Below are 16,788 nucleotides of genomic sequence, written 5' to 3'. Positions count from 1 at the left end.
CAGCCAAACAGGTAAAGTACCAACCTACAAATCCTTCCAATACACCAATGGTGGGCGGTAAGAGCAGGAGAATTTCCTGATCAGCCCTACTTGATGTGGAGTAGGGCCCTCAGGTATATAGCCTTTGGCAACAGGCTAGCAACTTGTTCCAGGAAAAACGAGCTATGGAAACAAACAAACATGCTTTGTATGCCTCATGTGTCAAGAGACATAGGAAGCTTCTAAGTCTAATCCCTCCCCTGAAGACACCAATTCTTTTTGGGTTATAAATTTCACGGCTGACAGTTCCCTCTGCCATTGTTCTCATGTGTGTGCCTAGACATCAAATGTCAATGGCGTTTTCACAGTCCAACCTGGACCAACAACCACGTACACATTTTCCAGCAGGAATCACTGGATAGTGATCAGGAGTGGGTAACCTGGTTGACTTTCCCACTCCCAGAGCACTGAGGCAAATTGTGACTCCATTGCTGCCACCATTGAGACAGCTGAATTAACTTGATTGAGCCACAGGATTGAAGGTGGGACCTTTCTGCTCTGTATGGTTCAATATAATACTGAATCATACGAGTGGTTACAGCACAGAAGGAAGCCATTCGGCCCAACATGTCTGTGCCAGCTCTCTAAGAGCAACTCACCTCTCCCAGTAGCTCTGCAATCTTTTTCCCGTCTGATAATTATCCAATTCCCTTTTGAAAGCCATGATTAAATCTGCCTTCATTACATTCTCAGGCAGTGCATTCCAGATCCTGACCACTCGCTGCATTAGTTTTTCCTCATGTTGCCACTGGTTCTTCTGTCAATCAGCCGAAATCAGTGCCATCTAGTTCTTGGCCCTCCTGCCAATGTGAACTGTTTCTCCCTATCTCCTCTGTTTAAATCCCTCATGATTTTGAGCACCTCTATCAAATCTTCTCTCAACTTTCTTTTCTCTAGGGAGAACAACCCCAGCTTATTTAATCTATCCAAGAAACTGAGGTTCCTCATCCCTGGACCCACTGATGGAAATCTTTTCTGCCCTCATGTCCTTCCTAAACTGCAATTTCCAGAATTGGACAAACTACTCCAGTTGAGGCCGAAGCAAATGTTTTATAAAGTTTTATCATAACCTCCTTGCTTTTGAACTCCATGTCTATTTATAAAGCCCATGTCCTCATATGCCTTTTTAACCACTTTCTCAACTTGTTGTGCCACTTTCAATGATCGGTATACGTATAACCACAGGTCCTGCTGTTCCTGAAACTCCATTAGAATTGTGTCCTTTATTTTCTATTGCCGCTCATTCTTCCTACCAAAATGTATCACACTTCTTTGCATTAAATTGCGCCTGCCATGTATCTGCCCAATCCACCAACTTGTCGATGTCCTCTTGAAGTCAATCACTATCTTCCTCAAGGTTCACAATACATCCAAGAATTGAGTCTTTTACAAATTTTGAAATTGTGTCTTGTACACCCAAGTAAAGGGCACTAAGGTAGATCATGAAAACCAGTGGTCCGAGTACTGACTTCCAGGCAATCCCAGTATATACCTTTCTTCAGTCCAAAAAAAACAGCTGTTCACCATTACTGTTTCCCATCATTCAACCAACTTGGTATCCATGGTGCCATTGTCCCTTTTATTCCATGGGCTTTGACTTTGTGGCAAGTCTGTTATGTGGCACTTTCTTCAATACCTTTTGGAAGTCCATGTACATCACATCAACCGCATTATCCTAATCAGCCAACTCTGTTACTGCATCAAAAAACTCAATCAAATTAGTTAAACACCTTAATTAATCCATATTTGTTTATGTAACTGTTAATTTTGTCCTGGGTTATGTTTTCTAAAAGCTGTCACACCAATGAGGTTAAACTGAGTGGCCTGAATTTGTTTTAGTTTCCGGCTTTATCTTTACGCTCTTTATTTTGAACAAGGATGTACACTGGCAATTCCCCAGTCTCTAGCACTACCTTATATATAAGGAGGATTGAAAGATTACAGCCAGTGTTTCTACAATTTCCTCCCTTACTCTCCTCAGCAATCCTAAATGCTTCCCATCCGGTGCTGGTGGCTTAGTGTCTTTAGGTATAGCCAGCTTTTCTAATACCTCTGCATTATCAATTTTTTTAGCCCATTCAGTGTCTCAACTATCTCCTCTTTCGCTATGATTTTGGCAGCATCTTATTCTTTGGTAGAGACAGACACACAGTACTCATTTAGCATCTCAGCCATGCCCACTGCCTCAGTGCATAAATCCCTTTTTGGGCCCTAATCGCACCCCCCACCCCCATTATTACCCCTTTTACTATTTATAGGCCTAAAGAGCATCTGAGCAATCTACTTAACCATAAAGATTGAAAACGTAGTAAAGTCAAAAGAACAAAGTAGCAAATTGCTTTAAATCACAGGTGCCCAAGCTTCTCATCTCTGTGGGCTGCATATATGGAATCTCAAATCCTGGTCCAAAGTTTACATCCATTCTCCTACTAATTTACAGATATCTTAAGCTGCTGATGCCAACACATCCTGGTGCTATGATTTAAGAAGCAACAGTACTAATTACAACTCTCTCCAAACCTCTGACACAATTCAAATAAACAAACCAATATTAAGAAAGGTAAGCAAAATAGAACTTGGCCACACCACGGCACACAGGTTCCACAGGCTGAAGTTTTTACACACCCCAAATTTACCATATTATTGCATTAATCATCTACCTCCTTAATGCAGTGCCCAGAGATGAATGCGTAATAAACTTCTTACCACAGATAAGTGCTAGACAGGGCTGGAAGCTGTTGGTGGTTCCCTGTAGTTTCAGCTGATAGCCCATCTGAGAATCAATGTCTTGCAGAGACGGCAGGGCACGTGTGTATGGGTGACTGTGGTACCAACCGACCAACGATAACCCCCGTAGGAATAGGTTCTGGCAAATCTGTAGAAGAGAACTTGTGCTTAGTTCAGGGAAGATGCAAAGTCAGGAATGGCTACATTGCACCAACTGGTTCAAAACCAATGTGTGTTTGAGCGTGCAGATACCAGACAAGTACTGTGTTGCATTTTTGTACTGAAATTCTATTCCAACTCCTGGGACACAGCCATGGAAAGGAGGTTGAAATGTGTTTGCACTTGAAGGAACTCCAAGGAGGGAAAGAAAAACAAAGTTACTTCTAGTACACCTGACAGTAATAATGTGTGTATTTATAGATAGTGCATTAGGTTACAACAACAACATTATGCATTTATGTAGTACATTTATTGTAGCAAAACATCCCAAGGCACTTCCCAGGAGAATGCTCAAACAAAATTTGATACTGGGCCAATCAAGTTGATTTTCTGGACAACTCACCAAAAAAATTAGTTAAAGAGATAGGATTTAACGTTTTAAAAGGAGATAAAGTGGGCAAAGAGAATTAGGGACTGAATTCCAGAGCTTAGGGGCTAGGCAGCTGAAAGCAAGGCTGTCAGTGGTGCAGCAATTACCATCGGTGATGCAGAAGAGGTCAGAATTGGAGGAATGCAGATATCTCTGCGGATTGTTTGGGGGGTGGGGGGCAAGGCTATGGAGGAGGTTACAGAGATAGGGAGAGGCGGGGTTATGGAGGGATTTGAAAACAAGGGTGAGAATTTTAAAATTGGGGCATTAGCAGCCTGGGAGCCAGTGCAGGTTAGTGAACACTGGGGTGATTGGTGAATGGGACTTGGTGCAAGTTAGGATGGGGGTAGCAGAACTTTGGTTGAGCTCAAATTTAAACAGGCTGGAAGATGACAGCCCGGAAGATGACAGCCCGGCTAAGGCAGCATTGGAACAGTCGAGTCTAGAGGAATCAAAAGCAGAGATGAGGGTTGCAGCAGCAAATAAGCTGAGACCCAGGCAGAGTCGGGCAACGTTATGGAGACTAAAGTAGGTGATCTTGGTGGTGAAGCAGATATGCAGTTGGAAACTGATTTTAGGGTCAAAGATGACACTGAGGTTGTGGATCTCTGGTTCAGCCTCAGACAGTTGGCAGGGAGAGGATGTTGTCAGTGGCTAGGAAATGGAATTTGTTGCACAATCCAAAGACGATGGCTTCAATCTTTCTGATATTTAGTTGGAGGAAATTTTCTGCTCATCCAGGACTGGATGTTGAACAAGCACTCTGTAAAATCAGAGACATTGGAAGGATCAAAAGAGGTGTTAGTGAGGTATCTGTGGAACCTGACAAGTTCTTGGATGATGTCGTTGTGTGTCAGCATGTTGATGAGAAACAGAAGTGGGCTAAGGATAGATCCTTAGAGGACTCCAGAGGTGACAATATGAGAAAGCCAGAGAAGCCATTGAGGACAATTCTCTGGCCACAACTGGATAGATAAGAATGAAACTAGGTGAGAGTGATTCCAGCAGGCTGGATGACAATGGAAAGGCATTGGAAGAGGATGGGGAGTTAACCACGTCAGAGGCTGCAGCCAGGCTGAGAAGCGGTGGAGGAATGGTTCCCCTTTGCCACAATCACATAGGATTCCATTTGTGACTTTAATAAGAGCCATTTATGTGCTGTGGCAGGGGCAGAAACCTGAGTGGAGGGATTCAAACGTGGAGTTCTGGGAAAGCTGGTTATGTTTTTGGCAGAAGCCAACACATTTAAGGGCTTGAGAGGAAAGGGATGTTGGGGATGGGTGGTAGTTTGCAAATATGGAATGTGCCAAAGGTGGGGTCTTTTTGAGAGGGGGTGATGATGGCAGGTTTGAAGGAAAGACAATCAGTAGCTGAGGAGAGAGAATCATCCACAATATCAGTTAACACAGGAGTCAGGAAAGGAAGTTGGGTGGTCAATAGTCGATTGGGAATAGAACCATAGAAAACAAGAGCAGGAATGGGTCATTTGGCCCTTTGAGCCTGCTCCACCATTCAATAAGATCATGGCTGATCCTCTATCTCAATGCCATACTCCCGCTCTCTCCCCATACCCCTTGACGCTTTTAGAGTCCAGAAATCTATCTATTTTCTTCTTAAATATATTCAGTGACTTGGACTCCACAGCCTTCTGTGGTAGAGAATTCCACAGGCTCACCACTCTCTGAGTGAAGAAGTTTCTTCTCATCTCAGTCCTAAATGGCCTACTTCATATCCTGAGACTGTGACCCCTTGTTCTAGACCCGCCAGCCAGAGGAAACATCTTCCCTGCATTCAGTCTGTCCAGCCCTGTCAGAAATTTATATGTTTCAATAAGATCCCCTCTCATTCTTCTAAACTCCAATGAATACAGGTCTAGTCAGTCCAATCTCTCCTCATACGTCAACCCTGCCATCCCAGGAATCAAACCTTCGCTGCACTCCCTCTATGGAAAGTATATCCTTTCTTAGGTAAGGAGACCATAAACTGCACACAATACTCCAGGTGTGGTCTCACTAAGGCCCTGTACAACTGAAGTAAGACATCCTTGCTCCCGTACTCAAGTCCTCTTGCAATGAAGACCAACATACCATTTGCCTTCTTAACTGCTTGCTGCACCTACATCATTGCTTTCAATGATTGGTGTACAAGGACAACCAGGTTCATTTGTACATCAACAGTTCCCAATCTATCACCATTTAAATAATACTCTGCCATTCTACTCTTCCAACTAAAGTGTATAACTTCACACTTATCTACGTTATGCTACATCTGCCATGTATTTGCCCACTCACTCAACCAGTCTAAAGCTTTCCATTATCAACAGTCTATCTAGATAATAAATCCAGGATATTTGCTGTGGATTGTTACTGAGCCTGAATGTTTTAGTTAAATCGCAGGTTCTCTCTAGAAATGTAGTAACTGGTTCAACAGATTTACTTCAGTAGTAAAAAAGCAAAGGCTGGAAATACTCAGCAGGTCAGGCAGCAGCCATGGAGAGAGAAACAAAGTTAATGCTTCAGGTCAATGGCCTTTTGTCAGAATTAGATAAAGTTGCAGATGTAACAGGTTTTAAGTACAGAGACAGGGAAGGTGGGGGGTGGTGGAGGGAAGAACAAATGGAAAGGTCTGTGATTGCCTGGAAGGCAAGGGAGATTAAATGACAAAAGGGATGATAGTGCAAGGAAAAAGGAGATGGAAATGGGACAAGTAAAGAAACAAAAAATGGATTTAGAGGAGTGTAAATGGAATCCTCGCCAACAGCTGCTGCTGAGAAAAAAATGGGGCAGCAGTAATGATCTGAAATTCTTGAACTCAATTTGAGTATGGCAGGCTGTAAAGTGCCTAAGTGAAAGATGAGCTGCTGTTCCTTAAGCTTCCAAGTGGAGGAGAGAGGAGGGTCCAGTGACAGACAGCAGCACCTAAAAGAGTGGGAGAGAGGAGGACCCAGAGACAGACAGCAGCACTTAAAGGGCGGGAGGGAGCTGGACCCGGGAGACAGACAGCAGCACCTAAAATCCAGTCCAAACTGTGCCTGTAGAGCGGACCGACTACATTCTGAGAAAAATCGAAGCGTGATGTCACAGGAAACCAGGTAATTGATTGGTTGGTGAGTATTTTTCTCAATTTTCTTTCAAAACTTGGGTAATTTTAGTAATTCTAAGGTTATCTCAGCAGTAGTAATGTTTACTCATAGTAGTAAGATTTACTAATAGTAGTAAAGCTTATTAGATTGGCTGGTGAGTATTTTCTATTTATCTTAATTAGGGAATTTCAATTGGGGTAATTAGAACATTTATTTAAATAATATAATAAGCACAGGCTGGACTAGAGACATTAATTAAAATTTAAACAGTAAAATAATTAATTAATTAAACACTATACACATGGTAGGGAAGATGATGTGTGGTGGCTGTTGAATGTGGGTGCTCATGAACACCGGTGTGATCCAAACCAAACACGTCTGCAGTAAGTGTCTATGGCTGAAGGAACTTCAGCTCAAGAGTTATTGAGCTGGAGGTTGAGCTGCAGATACTGACACATCAGGGAGGGAGAAAGTTATGTGGATATTTTGTTCCACGAGGCGGTCACACCTGTTAGGATAGGGTCATCTGATTTGGTCCATGGTCTGGGACAGGAGGATGTGACGGAGTGAGGCAGGTATGGGGATCAAGAAGGTAGAAGTGGAGGAGCCTCAGCCCTTGCAATTGTCTAACAGATTTGAGGTTCTTGCAGCCTGAATGGATGAAAGTGGGGGCTGCAGGGTGAATGAATAAACTAACCATGGTACAGGGGAGCCTTTCAAGTTGGGCGGAGTGAATAGGAATGCAGTGGTAGTGGGGGACAGTATATCCAGGGGGATTGACACCGTTCTCTGCAGCTGAGAGTGAGAGTCCAGAAGGCTGTGTTGCCTGCCTGGTGCCAGGTTTCAGGGAATCGGAGGTGGGAAGATTTTGTTGTATTTGTTCACGCGGGCACCAATGACATAAGTAGGACTAGGAAAAGGTTTCTGCTTAGAAAGTATGAACAACTAGGGGCTAAATTAAAACTCAGAACCTCAAGAGGTACTAACCTCTGGCTTATTACCCGAGTATATTGGAGTAGGGTGAATAAGATTAGAGAGTTAAATGTGTGACTCAAAGAATGGTGTGGGAGAAATGGGTTTTGATTCATGGAGCATTGACACCAGTACTGGGAACAGTGGGAGCTGTACTACTGGGACAGTCTTCAACAGAATCGTGCTGGGCCCAGTGTTCTGGCGAGTCATAACTAAGACAGTAGAGGGGGCTTTAAACTAAATAGTGGGGGCAAGGGATCAAGTTTGGGAATATGTGATAAATTAAATAAAGAAGACAAAGCAAGAGAGCAAAGTAGCCAAAATGGAATTGATAATCTGAATGTGGCAAGAAGGGACAGAGCGTGCAAACCTAAGAGTATGCCAGCAGATAAGGATAGAAGCTGAGAAAAAAATAAAAAGACAGAAGACAGAAGTAGAGGCACTCTATCTGAATGCACGCAGTATTCACAACAAGGTAGATGAACTAGTGACACAAATGGAAGTAAATAGGTATAATCTAATTGCTATTACGGAGACCTAGCTGCAGAGTGGCCAAGAGTGGGAACTGAATATTCAAGGGTATTCAACATTCAGGAAGGTTAGGCAAAAAAGAAAAGAAGGTGGGGTAGTGCTGTTAATAAAGGATGATATCAGTACATTAGTGAGAAAGGATCTTAGATTGGAAGATCAGGTTGCAGAATCAGTTTGGGTGGAGCTAAGAAACAGCAAGGGTCAGCAAACATTAATGGTTGTTTATAGGCCATCAAACATTAGTGGTAATGTAGGGGATAGTATAAATCAGCAAATTAGAGATGCATGTAACAAGAGTAATATAGTAATCATGAGGGACTTTAATCTACATATAGACTTGGGTAAACCTAAATAGCACCAATGCTGTGGAGGACGAATTCCAGGAATGAATACGAGGTACTTTTCTTGAACAGTATATTGAGGAACCAACTAAAGAAGGGGCTATTTTAGATCTGGTAATGTGTAACGAGAAAGGGGGAATTAATAACCTCATTGTAAAGGAGTCTCTAGGAAGAGTGAAAATAATATGATGGAATTTTACATTAAGTTTAAAAGTGATGTAGTTCAATCGAAACTAGGATCTTAAATTTAAACAGAGGAAAGTACGAAGGTATTAGGGGCAGACTAGCTGTGAAAGATTGGGAAACTACATGTAAAGGTATGATGGTAGACAGACAATATCTAGCATTTAAAGAATTAATACATGGTTTACAACAAATTTACATTCATTTGAGACACAAAAACAGAAAAGGTGATCTAATGGCTGACAAGAGAAGATAAGGATTATATTAAAGCAAAAGAAGAGGCTTATAAAGTTGCCAAAAAAGTAGTAAGCGTGAGGATTGGGAGCATTTTAGAATTCAGGAAAGGAGGGTCAAGAAACTGATAAAGAAAAGGAAAATAGAATATGAAAGTAAACTAGTGAGAAACATAAAAAACCTATAGGTATGTAAAAAAGGAAAAGATTAGCAAAGACAAATATGAGCCCACTAAAAGCAGAGAAAGGAAAATTTATACTGGGGAATAAGGAAATGGCAGAGAAACTAAAATACTTTGTGTTTTCTTCATGAAGGAAGATACAAAAAATCCTTTCAGGAATACTAAAGAACCAAAGGATTAGCAAGAATAAGGAATTGAAAGAAACTATTAGTGAAAAAGTAGTACTGGAGAAATTAAATGGACCGAAAGTTGATAAATCCCCTGGAACTGATTATCTACATTCCAGAATGTTGAAAGAAGTGGATGTATTGGTGATCATCTTCCAAAATTCTATAGACTCTAGAATGGTTCCTGCTGATTGAAAGGTAGTAAATGTGACCGCACTATTTAAGAAAGGAGGGAGAGAGAAAACAGGGAACTATCGACCCGTTAGATTGACATCAGTAGTAGGGAAAATGCTAAAATCTTTTTTTCTTAATTGATTTATGGGATGTTGGCTTTGATGGTTAGGCCAGCATTTATTGCCCATCCCTAATTGCCCTTGAGAAGGTGACAGTAAGCTGCCTTCTTGAGCTGCTGCAGTCCATGTGGTAATAGTACAACCACAGTGCTGTTAGGGAGGGAGTTACAGGATTTTGACCCAGCGACAGTGAAGGAACGGTGATATATTTCCAAGTCAGGATGGTGACTGGCTTGCAGGGGAAATTCTAGGTGGTGGTGTTCCCATGTATTTGCTGCCCTTGTCCTTCTAGATGGTGGCAGTCATGGGTTTGGAAGGTGCTGCCTAAGGAGCCTGGTGAGTTTCTGTAGTGCATCTTGTAGATGGTGCACACTCTGCCACTGTTCGGCAGTGGTGGAGGGAGTGAATGTTTGTGGAAGGGGTACCAATCAAATAGGCTGCTTTGTCCTGGATGGTGTCGAGCTTCAAGAGTGTTGTTGGAGCTGCACTCAACTAGGCAAGTGGACAATATTCCATCACACTCCTGACTTGCGCCTTGTAGGTGGTGAACAGGCTTTGGGGAGTCAGGAGGCGAGTTACCTGCCACAGGATTCCTAGCCTCTGACATGCTCTTATAGCCACAATTTTTATATCACTAGTCCACTTCAGCTTCTGGTCAATGGTAACCCCCAGGATGTTGAAAGTGGGAGGTTCAGTGATGGCAATGCCTTTGAACGTCAAGGGGCAATGGTTAGATTACTGAGATGATCGACCCCCAATAACCACAACCATCTTTCTTTGTGCTAGGTATGATTTCGACCAGTGGAGAATTTTCCCACCGACTCCAGTTTTGCTAGGGCTCCTTGATATCACACTCGGTCAAATGCGGCCTTGATGTCAGGTGTGATAATTAGACGTTTAGAAAAATAATGAGGCGACTGGGCAGAGCCAACATGTTTCCCTTTTCATGAATCCATGTCTGGCAAACCTGTTAAAAAGAGTTTTCTGAAGATGTAATTAGCAGGATAGATAAAGGGGAACCACTAGATGAGGTGTATTTAGATTTTCAGAAAGCTTTCAATAAGGTCCCACACAAAATTGAACACATGGGATTGGGGCTAATATGTTGTTGTGGACTGAGTATTGGGTTAAAGGACAGAAAACAGGGAGTAGGAATAAATGGGTCATTTCCACGTTGGCAGGCTGTGACTAGTGGGGCACAGAAAGGATCACTGCTTGGGGTCTGGCTAAGGACAGTCTATGTCAAAGATTTGGATATGGGGACCAACCATAATATTTCCAAGTTTCCTAATGATACAAAATTAGTTGGGAATGTGAGTTGCAACGAGGATGCAAAGAGGTTTCATGGAGATGAAATGAGGCTAAATGAGTGGGCAAGAACTTGGCAGATGGAATCTAATGTGGAAAAATATGAAGTTATTCACTTTGGTAGGAAAAACAGAAATGCAGAGTATTTTTTAAATGGTGAGAGATTGAGAAGTGTTGATGTCCAAAGGTACCTGAGTGTCTTTGTTTATGATTCACTGAAAGTTAACATGCAGGTGTAGCAAGCAATTAGGAAGGCAAACAGTACCTTGGTCTTCAGTACAAGAGGATTTGAATACAAGAATAAAGATATCTTGCTGTAACTGTTTATAGCCTTGGTTAGACTGCACCTGGAGCACTGTATACAGTTTTGGTCTCTTTATCTAAGAAAGGATATACTTGCCATAGAGGGAGCACAATGAAAGCTCACCAGACTGATGCCTATGTCCTATGAGGAGAGATTGATGAGACTGGGCATGAATTCTCTGGAGTTTAGAAGAACGAGGGGTGATCTCATTGAGGCATACAGAATTCTTATAGAGCTCAACAGGGTAGATGCAGGGGCGTTATGTGGAAAAATACCTTGGAGTGGAAGATCAGCCATGATCTAGTTGAATGGCAGAGCAGGCTCAAGGGGCCAAATGGCCTACCCCTGTTCCTACTTTCAGCTTGATTGGAAATGTTTAGGAGATTGTTGGTAGAGAGGTTAGAATGGGAGTGGGGCAGAGAAATAAAATAACAGGCATTCAGAAGCTCAGGGTCATGCTGGTATACAGAATGGACATGTCCTGCAAAACGGTCACCCAATCTGTGTTTATTCAAAACAAATTACCTGGAAAAACTCAGGTCTGGCAGCATCAGCGGAGAAGAAAAGAGTTGATGTTTCAAGTCCTCATGACCCTTCAACAGAACTGTGTTTATTCACCCCATCTGTGTTTAGTCACCCCACAGTAGAGAGGACTGCATCGTGAGCAGTGAATTCAGTACACTAAATTGACAAAATATCAGTAAATCACTGTTTCACCTGGAAGAAACATTTGGGGCTGTGGGCTTCTCCTATGCTTTCAAACTAAAGGGAGGACGAGGCAACCATGGCTGACAAGGGAAGTTAGGGACAGCATAAAAGCTAAAGAGAAAGCATACAATGCAGCGAAGAGCAGTGGGAAACCAGGGGATTGGGAAGCCTATAAAAACCAACAGAGGACAACTAAAAAAGAAATAAGGAGGGAGAAGATTAAATATGCAGGTAAACTAGCCAGTAATATAAAAGAAGATTGCAAGAGTTTTTTTTTAGATATATAAAGGGTAAGAGATAGGCAAAGTGGACATTGGGCCGCTGGAAAATGACACTGGAGAAGTAGTAGTGGGGAACAAAGAGATGGCGGAGGAACTGAATAGGTACTTTGCATCAGTCTTCACAGTGGAAGACACAAGTGACATCCCCAAAGTTCAAGAGAGTCGGGGGGCAGAGGTGAGTATGGTGGCCATTACCAAGGAGAAGGTGCTAGGAAAACTGAAAGGTCTGAAGGTGGATAAATCACCTGGACTAGATGGATTACACCCCAGAGTTCTGAAGGAGATAGCTGAAGAGACAGTGGAGGCGTTAGTGGTGATCTTTCAGGAATCACTGGAGTCAGGGAGGGTCCCAGAGGATTGGAAAATCGCTAATGTAACCCCCCTGTTTAAAAAGGGAGTGAGGCAAAAGACAGGAAATTACAGGCCGAATAGCTTGACCTTGGTCGTTGGTAAGATTTTAGAGTCCATTATTAAGGATGAGATTTCAGAATACTTGGAAGTGCATGGTAAAATAGGGCAAATCAGCATGGTTTCATCAAGAGGAGGTCATGCCTGACAAATCTGTTAGAATTCTTTGAGGAGGTAACTAGTAGGTTAGACAAAGGAGAGCCAATGGATGTTATCTAATTGGACTTCCAGAAGGCTTTTGACAAGGTGCTGCATAGGAGGCTGCTCAGTAAGATAAGAGCCCATGGTGTTAGAGGCAAGGTACTAGCACGGATTGAAGATTGGCTGTCTGGTAGGAGGCAGAGTGGGGATAAGGGGGTCCTTCTCAGGATGGCGGCCGGTGACTAGTGGAGTTCCGCAGGGGTGAGTGTTGGGACCACAACTTTTCACTTTATACATTAATGATCTAGATGAAGGAACTGAGGGCATCCTGTCTAAGTTTGCAGATGATACAAAGATAGGTGGAGGGACAGGTAGTATTGAGGAGGCGGGGAGGCTACAGAAGGATTTGGACAGGTTAGGAGAATGGGCAAAGAAGTGGCAGATGGAATACAACGTGGGCAAATGTGAGGTCATGCACTTTGGTAGAAAGAATAGAGGCATAGACTATTTTCTAAATGGGGAGAGAATTCAGAAATCTGGAGTGAAAAGGGACTTGGGAGTCCTAGTCCAGGATTCTCTTAAGGTTAACTTGCAGGTTGAGTTGGTAGTTAAGAAGGCAAATGCAATATTGGCATTTATTTCGAGAGGACTAGAATATAAAAGCAGTGATGTGCTGCTGAGGCTTTATAAGGCTCTGGTCAGACCACATTTAGAATATTGAGAGCAATTTTGGGCCCCGTATCTCGGGAAGGATGTGTTGCCCTGGAGGGGGTCCAGAGGAGGTTCATGAGAATGATCCCAGGAATGAAAGGCTTAACATATGAGGAATGTTTGAGGACTCTGAGTCTATACTCGTTGGAGTTTAGAAGGATGAGGGGGAGGGATCTGATTGAAACTTACAGAATACTGAAAGGCCTGGATAGAGTGGACGTGGGGAAGATGTTTCCATTAGTAGGAGAGATTAGGACCCGAGGGCACAGCCTCAGAGTAAAGGGAAGACCTTTTAGAACAGAGATGAGGAGAAACTTCTTTAGCCAGAGAGTGATGAATCTATGGAATTCATTGCCACAGAAGGCTGTGGAGGCCAGGTCATTGAGTATATTTAAGACCGAGATAGATAGGTTTTTGATTGGTAAGAAGATCAAAGGTTACGGGGAGAAGGTGGGAGAATGGGGTTGAGAAACTTATCAGTCATGATTGAATGGTGGAGCAGACTCGATGGGCCGAATGGCCTAATTTCTGCTCCTATGTCTTATGGTCTTATGGAAGGTGCTGTGGGGAGGGTAGTGGTTGTAGGGGGTGATGGATCAGGGTGTCACAAGGTGAACATCCCCTTCAGAATATTGAAAGGGGAGGGAAAGATGTGTTTGGTGGTGTCATTGCTCTGGTGATGGCAGAATTGGTGGAGGATGAGGCATTGAATTGGTGGCTGGAAGGTGAGGATAAAGGGAATCCTATCATGCCCTGGGAGTGATAGGATAAGAGCAGGTTTTTGAAAAAGGAACAGACATAGTCAAGGGCTCTGGTGGAGGGGAATCATCAGTGGAGGACAAGAAGCATATCAGACGCAGTTTATAGAAGGTGGTATTGTTCAAACAGATACAGAGATGGAGAACTGGGAGAACGGAATAGAGTCTTTACAGGAAGTGGGTATGGGAGGAATGTAGCTATGAGAGTGAAATTATTGTAAATGTTGGTTGAAACTCTATCCCTCAGAAATGGAGATGGAGAAGTCAGGAAAGTGTTGGGGATGGATCACGTGAAGGCGAAGCAAGCGTGGAAATTGGTAGCAAATTTGAAGAAATTTTCCAGTTCAAGCCAAGAGCAGGAAATGGCATTGATAAAGTCATCAAGCTACCGGAAAAAGAGATGACGGAGGAGTAGAACTGAAACAAAGAATGCTTCACATATCCCATGAAAAGGCAGGCAAAGCTAGGGCCCATAAAGGTTCCCACAGAAACATCTTATTTGGATGAAGTGAGTGGAGTCAAAGGAGAAGTTGTTCAATCTTGCTTTTAACTTTGGAAATATCTTTCCTTCAATATCAAGGGAATTGGGAGAAATCACCCAAAGTGGAACAGAGAGCAATTTACAAACTCAGCAAACTACCTACAGTGAAACAGATGCATATTCAGCTGGTAGAAAGGAACAGGACTGGGTTCAACTGTGATGCATTTTGTAGCCAGGTAGCTTATCAACAGTCTAACCCACTCATTAACAATGGAGTTTGAGTGATCTACCAGAGGATGCATCTTGCCTATTCAGCTGTACCACAATAAAGAATACAAGATCATAATAAAAGCAAAATACTGCAGATGCTGAAATTTGAAATAAAAACAGAAAATGCTGGAACTACACAGCAGGCCAGGCAGCATCTGTGATGCGAAACAGAGTTAACATTTCAGGTTGATGACCCTTCATGAGTATTGATGAAAGGTCATTGCCCTGAAATGTTGAATCTGTTTCTCTCTAAAGATGTTGCCCAAGAAGCCAAGTTCTTCAGGAGTGAATGAAAGGGGGAGAAACATGGGAAAACAATGGTATGCTTTACCTCTTCTTCGACCGCAGAGGCAGAGTCCTTGTCAGAAAGTCGTATTCGACATGGAAAAGCTCGGAGAATTGTCAGCACTGTCAAAACATACACAACAGTCAGTGGGGAATTGTACTGTAAAGCAAGGTAGAAACAAGATGTTACAGATTAGAACACATTCTCGCAGAATTGTGCCCTCTTACCTCGATCTCAACACACTGAGCAAAAAAGAGAAAATACAGGAAGAGAGAGGGAGAACGAGGACAAGGGAATTGAGGGTTGAAAGACAGGCAGAAGTGAGAGAAGAGCACAGCATTTTTAAAAGTTATTAACAGAAACACACGTGATTTAATCCGTGGATCTGATCAAACTCTCACTCTGTATTTTTGTTCACTGTGAAATAAAGCAGATTAATGATTCATATTAAGCTTTGCTTCGCTAGGTGTTTGCTCAAATCATCTTTGGGGTGATTGTTGCATATGTGTGAAAGACATGAATACCTGTTCCTGTATTAAGGAGGCATTATTGTTGTACTCTCAGCTTACATTATTCTGCAATTAAATTTAGGGCTGTGTGACTCAACTCCCATAAAAATAAGTTACTTAAAAAAAAGATTGTTGAAGCAACTGATGACACTGAATCTGTAAAGTTATCAAGTCAGACCAGAACGTACAGCACCCAGCTTTTGGAAAATTGAAAGACATGAAAAATGCAGTAGGTGTCATATACTTGGATTTTTATTTTAGTCTTTTGAATGGAATGTGGACATCACTGGCAAGGCCAGCATTTTTTGCCCATCTCTAATTGCCCTTAAACAGAGTAGCTTGCTGGGCCATTTCAGGGGGCAGATAAGAGTCAACCACATTGCTGTGGATCTGGACTCACATGTAGGCCAGGCCAGGTAAGAATGGTAGATTTCCTTCCCTAAAGGACATTAGTGAACCAGATGAGTTATTTTACAACAATCGATGATAGTTTCGTGGTCACCATCACTGTGACTAGCTTTATATTCTAGATTTTTCATCAACTGAATTTTACTTCCACCAACTCCCGTGGTGGGATTTGAACCCATGCCCCCAGAGAATTAGCTTGGGTCTCTGGATTATTAGTCCAGCGACATTATCACTACACCATCATCTCCCCCTTCAGTAACTTACCACACGATAGGCTCCTGACAAAGTGAGAATTGAGCACAAATAGCTGAATGAGTGACAAATAGGTTAAATATTAAAAAACCGAGAATAGGAGTGAAGGGTGGTTATTCAGGGAGAAGGTAAACAATAGTGTTCCACAGTGACTACTGTTATCTATAATTTACATCCATGATTTGGATTTAGGAATAAGTAACTCAATATCAAAATTGAAGATGATACCAAACTGGGGGTTACAGCTAACCCTGAGGGAGGATGCAACATAACACACGAAGAAGTTAAGAAACTTGCAGACTGGGTAGTTAAGTTACAAACAAACTTTAATATAGATAAATGTGAGGTATTGCACATTGGCAAGAAACATGACCTACTCCTTAGAAAATAAGAAACTGAATAATGTAGAAGAGCACAACGGGATCTTGGTGTACAGGTGAACAAATCATTAAAAGCAACATTGCAAGTCAGCAAAACAAATCAAATTGCTAAAAAAGCACATGGATTTATTTCTAGTGGTATATAATTCAAAAGTAATAGCACCTTGGTCAGACCATCTTGTGTGCACAGTGTTGGTCTCCATGCTGTAAAAAGGACATAAAATCCCTGGAAAAGGTGCAAAAA

At 42.4% G+C, this 16,788-nt stretch overlaps 1 protein-coding gene across 1 annotated transcript in view; it reads right to left on the bottom strand.

Annotated features, from left to right (window-relative positions):
- mpnd (MPN domain containing) overlaps positions 1–16,788 on the bottom strand; it is a 52,521-nt gene that overhangs the window by 11,376 nt on the left and 24,357 nt on the right. Inside the window, exons 8-9 of the mRNA XM_041205178.1 lie at positions 15,041–15,117; positions 2,746–2,914 (exon numbers count right to left, since the gene is read on the bottom strand). Of these exons, the coding sequence (XP_041061112.1) occupies positions 2,746–2,914; positions 15,041–15,117 (246 nt within the window). The remainder of the gene's footprint in view (positions 1–2,745; positions 2,915–15,040; positions 15,118–16,788) is intronic.

The sequence above is a fragment of the Carcharodon carcharias genome, chromosome 14 (genome assembly GCF_017639515.1).
Source record: "Carcharodon carcharias isolate sCarCar2 chromosome 14, sCarCar2.pri, whole genome shotgun sequence".
In the NCBI taxonomy this organism is placed as follows: domain Eukaryota; kingdom Metazoa; phylum Chordata; class Chondrichthyes; order Lamniformes; family Lamnidae; genus Carcharodon; species Carcharodon carcharias.
Note: the sequence above shows the minus strand (reverse complement) of the source record. Positions and strands in the feature narration are given on the sequence as shown.